This window comes from Penaeus vannamei, chromosome 30 (assembly GCF_042767895.1).
Source record: "Penaeus vannamei isolate JL-2024 chromosome 30, ASM4276789v1, whole genome shotgun sequence".
NCBI classification, from domain to species: Eukaryota; Metazoa; Arthropoda; class Malacostraca; order Decapoda; family Penaeidae; genus Penaeus; species Penaeus vannamei.
This window is the reverse complement of record NC_091578.1, coordinates 30,963,492-30,973,491: the sequence shown is the minus strand read 5'-3', so window position 1 is coordinate 30,973,491 and position 10,000 is coordinate 30,963,492. Positions and strand designations below refer to the sequence as shown.

The following is a 10,000-nucleotide window of genomic DNA, read 5'->3' as shown; positions in this document are numbered from 1 at the left end:
TTTAAGAACTTTCAAAAACAAAGTATTTTACAGTATCTACAATTGTTGCCCTTACTTAAATTCCTAACAAATTCAGAACACAGCTATAAAATGCTCTAGTTTATCTCAACTTGCATTAAGACCACAAATGCTCCTTTTACAGTCTTTCAGAATTATTTTTGTCGATGCAAATACTGTCATTTCACTTACAGTAATTTTTTATAATAACAAAGAATCTTAAAACTTCTTTCTATCTTTAATGCTTCTCTGAATTCATATAATCCATTTCTGATAATCTTATGGCAGTGAATAAAGTCAACTTACAAAGTAAGCTAAAATGAAAATGGAATGCTGAATGAGTTCCATGTAAACAAGGATGAGGCACTAAGGGTTCTGTGAAAGCACTAATCAAGAAATACAATACAAATACATAAATGAAACATATATACATACATAAATACTTACACACAACCACATGCTCAGAGGATCCTCCTTGTACACTCACATGAGTATAACCAATATTCAATCTCGTCCAGAACCAGTAGTGCAACACATAAACCTTACACAGGAGGCTCTTATTCTCATAAGGGCAGGTGGGTGGGTGGTTCCCACTGGAAGTCTTATACAAGGTGGTTGCCAAGAGCTATAAACCCATCCATCCAGACCCTATAGCTCCTTCCTATCCTAATGGCTTTTTCTTGTGAATGAGTGGCTCCTCCTTTCACCCAATCGCCCTCTATACCCGCTCGAAGGTTCCAGATTACAATGCCTAGAATCAATCCCCTCTTCCCTTATGACCCCCTCCTCTCCTTTCATGTGGTCGTTTCCCAGCGTGGCTGTGCTACTCATGACATTTTCTTGCTATATACTGTGTTATATAAAAAGACAAATACATGATTAATCATTCATGATGAATATGTTTTTATGTTTTATTTACATATTTCAGTGTTTTCCTCAGTGTTTTTCCATATTAATATAAAAGTCTAATTCTGAATTAAACAAATATGAGACAAGAAAATAAGAAACATGCAACACAGAAGATAGCCTATGCACATGATGTTTAACCCCACATACCCTCCCACCCACAGCCACACACACTTTTGCTTAATGCACATGGGTAGGCTCAATATATGAACAGCCAATGTGATAGGACTCCCCTGGTTGCAATAGACTGGGAATCATCAATGTAAAAAGACCAGATTTTCAAATAGAAAGAAAGAAAGAATGCAGGAAAAAAGAGGGTAAAGAGAGAAAGAGAGAGAGAAAAAAAAATTGTTAATTCAGTTACATTCACTAGGGCAAAGTAACAAGTAAACTAAACATGAAAACATGGAGAGCCGGATTTTGTTGGCAATGGAGACCCTTTACAGAGAGAAAGAAAAGGGGAACAAAAACAAGAAAAGCCAATTTAGGATAAGGCTTTTCCTTTTTTCTTGTACTTTTTATTGTCTTTGCTAAGATGAATCTGCTACTACCAATACATATAATAATAATAAAAAAAATATTTGTTTCTAAATAAAGTGCTATTCATTAAATTAACATCTGCACTGCTCTTGATAAAAGCATTTAGACATTCTGTTTCAAACCCAAATATCTAGGAAAAACTTGCAACTGAAAATCTAATGAACTGTTTAAAATGCTGTGTATTCCTGATTCTCAAATTTTTCAAATATAATGAGTGTCTACGTATTGCATGTCTTTACATACCACACCTTTAACCCATTGCCGCCGGGCAGCACGTACGTACATGCCATGGCTGTTGTGGGCCAAACGCCGGGGGCATTATGTCATGCCCATTCCCGCGCTACTGGCTCGTCGGACAGAGGTTGTTTTTCTCCGGTAGTAGCAGCTTCATTTATATGGTAAAGATTTTAGGCAATGGCACGTAAAGTGAAGGTAAACCTTCAAAATTTTAATATTTTTATAAATTTTAGCAAAATAAAAGCTTTTAGGTGCTATATGTCGCTCGCAAACTACCGATCGAGCCAGGCGCAAACGGGAAACTGCCGGTGCGCGCCAACAAGCCCGTGCATACGTAAACTTGCCAAAATTTTTACCCCTCGGTGATGGGTTAAGAGGTTTCCAAGCAGGAAATATCCTCACCTATTTTTTTCAATCTTCCCTTTTTTAATATATACCTTTTTTGTGTAATATTTACATGCTGATAAAAAAAATAAAAAAAAATGTATATCCTTGTATAAATGATTATTGATGTGGCCATGTTTTTTATTCTTTAATTTGGCGTGTTTCCTGAAAAAATATCTCACCTGAAACTTTAAAATCAGCCTCCCAACATAAAAATAAAATCATACAAAAAAAGAAAATAATGAAAAAAAATAATAATAATAAAACAAATAAATAAATAAAAAGAAAAATAAATAAATGTACATTCACTTTATCTTTCCCATGGCAAACTTAGTCATCTGAATTCCATCTGAAATCAAGCTATTCCCAACTAAGTGGGCAAGGGGGGATAATAAAAAATAAAATCAAAGCAAAACGCAACAAAAAATTATCATAACTATGCCTCTAACTGGTTTGCAACTAAAGAAAAACTAAATAAATATAACCCTATCAAAATCTTTATCAAGACCATCCCACATGAGGAGAGAAGTTCAATGAACCTTGCAAATTTTCTTATATATTTTTGACATCATTTGTGTCAATACTGACAGTTCAATTAATTATAGAAAAAAATCCTTATTTACAGATGCATATTATTGTTCTGTGATAAAATGAGCAAAAATAAGCTTACAAAATGACCAAAAACATATTAGAAAAATAACAAATAAAAGTTTACCCAGTTAGCTGGAAGTCATATTTCAGAACCAATACCGTTCCAACCACGGATTTCGATTGCCTCTCCATTTATACAACTAAAATCTGAAGTGGCAAATCTATTGAATTTTTCTAAGCAAACAAGCTCATTTGTGGAAATGAATCTTATTTTGAAGCAAATTATCTCATTGTGGATGATTCCTTAGATGGTATTCAAACCCATTTTATAATTCAATGCTCATTCACCTGAATTTCCCTCTCAACATGGGATGGTCCCTTTAACATTTCTTAACATCATGTCTTTTTTTGGAACAACTATATTGTACTTTAAATTGATAACTTTTCTTGGAATTTAAAAAGTAACAGAAAATTACACAAACCTACAGCAAAAAAAACAAACAGAATTTCAATTTTATAGTATCACTTTTTTGCTTTAGCTGTGTAATAATTCTGAAGACTTACCTCTGATACACACAATGATTCCTTATGGCTTAAAAGTATATCTGATGATTTCTACGACCATGTCTGGTGCGTTCACTACTGCGTTGTGGTGAAAAATTGGTTCTTTCCATTTCCATGTCTTCTTTTCTCCAATACTTGCTTTGCTCCCTCAAGAAGTCATCCAACTCTTCTGAAAGTCTCCGTTCTTGCAGCCTCCGAAGCCTGCTTTCCGTCTCTTTGGTTTCTTGCTCAAGGACCTTCAGCCTCCTCTCCACTTTCTGTTCTCGGAGACGCAGCAAGTGTATGCGTAAATCTTCTTCACGTTGCTCTTCTTCCTTCCTTTGATCCTCTGACATATACCGGTCAGGTCCTCCATGGTTGTGAATGGGAGAAGGATCATTCATTCTTGGTGAGTAATCATCCTGGAAATTCTCATGAGCATCTGCCGCATGCCCAGAAAATCTATGGAACCTTGACGGGGGTACAGGCTCCACGGAACCATCTTGTGAATGTGAACCTGTTGAGTATTTTTTTTGTTTAGATTATGTTCCAGTAGTCTTCCTATTCATTCAAATGGGAAAAAGTCCATGTAACCCTCTTAACCAATATGTATGTATATGCATGTATACAACTAAATATTGTAAACATTTTCTTGAAATTTTAATTATTCCTTGAAAATAAACAATCATTCTGCTTTATATCTACACTGACTAGAATGCACTTTTTTTTTCAAAAGCTAATGTTTTCATACTGTGGAGAATAAGGAAGGCAAAAAGGAAAAGATGAAGAGAGATAAAAAAGAGAGGAAGGAGACTGAAGAAATACATTCAATCATAAAAGAAAAAGAGAGTAGTAGACAAATACAATACATCAATATACATTACAACTGAAATACATAGTCTACCTAACAAACACAAACTTCTACAGATATTAAAAAGGACACAAAATTGACAGCCTATTACATCCCTCAAAGACAGCGGACTCAAAAAAGTTCCTATATAATGTGTTACTTCCTATCATGCTGTGATGAAAATAAATGGTAATTCATGATTTACCAAAGGGCCTGCATGGCACGTATGTATGCCAGATGTTATAATGGCAACCAATATTACATAATGGGTAACTGATTAAACGTCAGTAGAACACAAGGACAATGAAACTTTTAAGGCAACTGTACAATCAACAGGTTTGTTATTAAAAATCTTAACTATCTTTTCTCTTCTTTCTTTCCATATTAGATACCATTAACCATATTCTGTATAACTTCACCAAGTTTCATGCAAGCACTAGTCTTTTCATGTGACTAAAAAGAAAATACATTACTTGCATCTCAACATTTGAAATAAGTGAAACCTACCTCTATCTGACCTGTTCCTGTATGAATGGTTTGGGAACCTTTCTCTGTACGCTGGGTATGGAGACATTTCTCTTTCCTCATACGAAGGGCCTGGTGACGCTTCCCTATCTGCTTGGTATGGCGACCTCTCTCTATACGAGGAGGGTGGTAACCGTTCTCGGTAGGAAGGACTTGGTGATCCTTCTTTATAAGAACAAGGTGACCTCCCTCTATAAGAATGACCAGGGGACCTTTCTCTGTAAGGGTAGTCTGGTGATCCTTCTCTATAAGAGGGGGTTGGTGACTCTTCCCTGTAGGAAAGGCCTGGAGTCCTTTCTCTGTTGGGATAACCTGGTGATCCCTCTCTATAAGAAACACCTGGTAATCCTTCTCCAAAAGGGAGATCTGGTGACCTTTCCCTCTGGTTTTGTCTTGCCATCACTGATATCTGACCATTTGCATCACTTATCACAACCCCTATTCTTTCTAGGTGCCTCCTACAATCATCTGCCAAAGCCTCATTAATGAAGTGAGAAACTGGGTTAATTCTAGGCTCAAAATGCTCTTCGTGGCTTCCATGGGGCAGCTCTTCACCTAAGGATTTGTCAAAGTGATGTGCATATGCAGGATTGCCATTAAAATAATCTCTGAATGACTCCTTATAAGCCTCTCCTAAGTGTGCTCTATTGGCTTCTTGCTCTCCTAGTTGTGGAAAGACATTTGGGCTTTTATTCCACTTGGCTGTCTGTTTACCGGTCCTTTTCACTTCAAAAATATTATTATTGTGCAATGGCTCAACAATTTCTTCTGGATTTGGTATATACTGGTCAACATCATGGCTCTGCTCTTCTTCATCATTGCCAAATAATTGCTCAGCATAATGGAAATCAAATTCATCAAACACTGTTTTTCTAGGCTTCTTTAATACATCATTAATATCAGCGAGCTCCTGTTCTAGCTCAGTTTTTCTTTTCTTTGTCAGCAGGCTGTTGTTAAGGAGTTCATACACTTCTCTCCTACGCTTTCTGAGAAATCTTTTACTCTTCGCTTTACATGGACTTGTACTTTCTGCAGTTGACTGTGCATCAGATGTATCAGTCACTTGTTGTGTGTTAAAAGTATCACTGCCTTTCACCTTGTTTTCTTTGTGGGAATGGTCACTACAGGCAGAAGCACTGTCAACAGGTGGGCTATGTGGTGGTACCTGAGGAACTGTAGATTCTAGTTCAGTCAGTCTTTTTAATTCTCTTACAATGGTCTGTCTCTCCTGCAACAATGTCTTCCTTTTCTGTTGATCTTGCATAGTCTTCAAGATTTTATTAATCTGTTTCCTACGTGTGTGCAGATTTCCTTTCTTCTTCTCAATATTTTTACTTTTTCTATTTTGCTGTGTTGGGCCGAGGGTGTAAACCGTGTTTCCGCCCGAAGCTGTCCCCATTCCATCTGAGCCAAGCCCAAAGCCACTCATCCCGCCGGCTGCAGGACTCTCCAATCCCTCAAACTCAGGGTCTTCAGACTGGCCGTATGGAAAAGCAAATGCTGAAGGAGGGGGCATCACCTGTGGTTTGGCAGATTCCATGTTGGCAGCGAGCAACCAAGACGCCATTTTGGAATTCATACGAATACAGAGATGATGAAAAATCAACACTACCAAAGATTATATTATCTATGGTTAGATATCAGTATCATGATTTTGTTGAGTCACACAATATTTTGTACTATGAAACCATCTGAGAAACACTGTCCACTTTACAAGCACAAATATTCTGTAGATTTTTTGGCACTACCAATTATCTTTTCATATTCTTCTCACTTCAGTTCAGCTATTTCGCACCTGTACAACCTGTTGGGGGAAAAAAAAAAAATTAATAAATTTTTATTACAAAAAAAAAATTAAAAAAAGGCCATGTGTTTCATTTTTCAGAGCAGGATGACAACTTTTCTCAATCTGAACCCAAAGGTCTTTTTTTGCCATAATTGTGGCTTTCTTTCAAAAAACAGCATGGTCAGTCCCATTTGCCACAGATGTTTGAGGCATGTCAAAAATTGGCAGGATATATCATAAAAGAGACATACATAGTTTTCATTAGTATATCCGTAACAGTATGGCAAGTTAACCATTAGTCACACCCATATCACTCTTACAGCCTTACCTCCCCCGTTCGCCCTCCTTTATTTTATAGGTGAAATACGACTGGAGACAAGGAAAAAGGGGAGAAGAAAGGGGAGGGAGAGCAGAACAGTGTAAGGGAGAGAGAAACTGAGAGGGTGAGGAAGTGGGAATGGAAGAAGGAGAGGGAAATGTAGATAAAGAATAAGAGGAAGAGGATAAGGAGGAAGGAGGGAGATAGGAAAGGCATGAGGGGGAGGGAGAGGGAAAGGGAGAAAGACAGGAAAGGGAGAGACAGACAAATCAGAGATTGGGAGTAAGGGATGGAAATGGTTGTAAATATATGTATACACACACACATACACATTACATATGTATGTGTATATATATATATATATATATATATATATATATATATATATATATATATATATATACATATATAAAATATATATAACTGCAACTGTTCACTTGCACATGCTCATTCCTACACATACACACATGCCCCCCCACCCCATTCAACACAACACTTAGGCAATCAGTTTAGAAGTTAAAGAAAGATTGTCACTGAAATTTGGTTAAGTTAGGTTGGGCTGGACTGAGTTGAGTAAAGTATAGGTTAGTTTAGGTCAGGTTGGGTCAAAGTCCAGTTAGACTAACTAAAGTTGGGTCAAAATTAAGTTGGACTAAGTTAAGTTAGATTAAGTAGGTATGGCTCGGACAAATACTAATAGCTAAGCAAGTAACAAGAACTTATTAATATTTGTATCAAGAAATCAACTAAAAAGGGACTACATTCCTGATAATAACCATAACCAAAGTGCTTATAATGTGCAATGTTCTTTTTTACTACTTTTACTTTATGCCGACCAACTTTAGTGATGATATTGGCCATGCCAGGGATTTGGTTAGGTAGAGAGGAATACCATAGCAACAAATTATGCTGTCATGGTGCATTATGCTTTCAGTTTCACACAACCAAATAGTACATATTTAGCTTTTCCTGTGACTGACAGAATAGCAAAAAATAAGAATTTTCATCTATTGTATTTTCTTCGCAAGTTATGAAATGCATAACATTTTGATATACATTTACAAATTGCCTGCTCTAAGATATGGGAAATCTAATAACACTGTTATAATTAGAGGGATAAAATTACACTCACTTATACATAAAACAATTTCCACAGGCAATGGTTTAAGTATGAAATGAAAAAAAAAGAAAAATAGGTCTCAGTAAATGCCGCGCAGAAACAAAGTTCACGGTGATTGGGCTGGGGATAAAGCCCTACATATGGAAGATTTTTGGTTACAGAAATGTTTTTGTATTCCCATGAGTTGCTGGAGTAACCTGAGCTTCTCGGAGGGCTGTGATAACTTTGTCAACAATTTCAAATATTTTTATTTACATCATCTGCGATGGAAAACAACAAGAGATTTGCCCATACTACACTGTGAATACTTTAAACAAAAAGTAATAATTGCAAGGTTGGATGACTGTGTGAGACTAAAAAGTTATCCAAAATCTTTATCTTTGTCTATTCTGGCCTAGGTTCTATTTTACCGATAAATACCATTTCTTCTAGTTGATGAGAACGCGGGTACAAGCAGTTAGTATATCTTTAAAAGAGCATACTTAGAGAAAAGTTTATAATAAAAACTGCTGTTTTACTTATCGATAAGCCATGAAATATCCAAAAAATATCTTATGCCCTCTCCTGCTATCAAGGAAATATTCTTAAAATCAAACAGAACAGACTAAAACAATTACAAATAGATAACACACTCCATCAGCAATCTATCTAAATCTAGTTATATTGCTAATGTGGCCTTTAAATATTAACAAATACAACAATAACAGAGACATGAAGACATGCACACAGACTCAGAATCATGTACAAAATCACAAACAACCTCATAGACATCAACAAACACAAATACTTACAAGCAGCACACTTAACACAAGGAACTCACACACCAGTAAATTCGTCACATACCACACCAACACTGACTCTTACAAGCACTTGTTCTTCCCACGTACGATCAGCAAGTGAAACAGGCTCCCCCAACACATAATTAACACTATAACACTCAACACTTTCACAAACAAACTAAATAAACACTTAACACTACAAGCACATTCTCAAACACTGACACTTCCACTTGCACCTTAATCCTTCCCCTTTTCCCCCCAACCACCAACCATCAATATGCGTGTTATGCGCTCATTAGAACCCTGCATATTACTATCAAAATTGAGATTGAGATTGAGAGAACATAGTATCACTGCATTCGTAATTACCCAACTCAAAAATTGCTGATCGGCACTTCAGTAAAGACCAGCAATCCTCCACTCCGTAAAATCTGGCACAACCGTACATTTCCCCAGTAATTTGTTCGTCAAATACTAAACCAGTCTTCGCTTGCCATGATATAATAGTTGGGGGAGTGTTTGTTTTAGCCAGAGTGCCCACTGGTGTAATTCTTAAGTACATCTATAGAGAATAGCAGTTTTCATGTCTATAAGCAATACTTCAGCCATGAAAAGTAATCATAGCTTTACTAATATTGGCTTTTATATAAAACAAAAGAATGACAAAACTCCCAATATCATTAATACACTGAATACAGCATTGATAACATGTACACAAAAAAATAATCAAAATCACACTGATAACAAAATAAAACTGAATTTGGTCTATCCTATCAGTACACCAGCGGTTCAGATAACTACGTAGATAACCCTTTCCTATTTCAGCAAATCAATATTAACCAAAAAGCAGGAAAACGTAACAAGTTGTAGGCTTTAAAGTTGCCATAATCATGACGTTTTCCTCAATACCTCCTTTCTTTTCATGGTTATCTTCACTCTTTATGCCTTTCTCACTGCCGTTATTCAATTCCTCTTCTCTCTTTCTCTCCCTCAACGAAAATTGAGCTCAATTCAACACAGCGTCACTAAAATATCCCCAAAATAACAAAATCATTTCGACTTTCAACCTCGCCATCTCGCCTCCTCCAATCTACTTTTTTCCTCCTTTCTACAAACCTTCATTAATTATGCCTCCTCTTCTTGGCCTCATAATTACACCCTCCATTCACTCGCGGCCTCGTAGACACTGATAAATAGTGGTGGCAGTGATAAAAAATGGGAGAATGGAATCGTAGTTTCCCCTTCAATACACACCAGTGTTGAGCGAACGCCATGTGCCTCTCATGACCCTGAGTTGGAGGTGGCGGATTTTTTTTTATTTCGTTTTATCCTCGTTTCTGCTTTTAATTGGTGGGTTTTGGGTTGTTATTTTTAAGGGGGAGGATTGTGGGGATATTTTTGTGGGTGTTGTTAAGAGCGTGTG

At 36.6% G+C, this 10,000-nt stretch overlaps 1 protein-coding gene across 4 annotated transcripts in view; it reads right to left on the bottom strand.

Annotated features, from left to right (window-relative positions):
• LOC113827252 (uncharacterized) overlaps positions 1 to 10,000 on the bottom strand; it is an 11,697-nt gene that overhangs the window by 1,605 nt on the left and 92 nt on the right. Inside the window, exons 1-3 of one of the 4 annotated variants that reach the window (XM_027380146.2) lie at positions 9,694 to 10,000; positions 4,556 to 6,377; positions 1 to 3,715 (exon numbers count right to left, since the gene is read on the bottom strand). The exon at positions 1 to 3,715 is cut by the window's left edge and continues 1,605 nt beyond it; the exon at positions 9,694 to 10,000 is cut by the window's right edge and continues 92 nt beyond it. In XM_027380146.2, the coding sequence (XP_027235947.2) occupies positions 3,249 to 3,715; positions 4,556 to 6,152 (2,064 nt within the window). In that variant the 5' untranslated portion in view covers positions 6,153 to 6,377; positions 9,694 to 10,000 and the 3' untranslated portion in view covers positions 1 to 3,248. Of the gene's footprint in view, positions 3,716 to 4,555; positions 6,378 to 9,486; positions 9,603 to 9,644; positions 9,672 to 9,693 lie in introns of those variants that run through there. The other 3 variants (XM_027380147.2, XM_070143492.1, XM_070143494.1) reach the window with 3 other exon arrangements.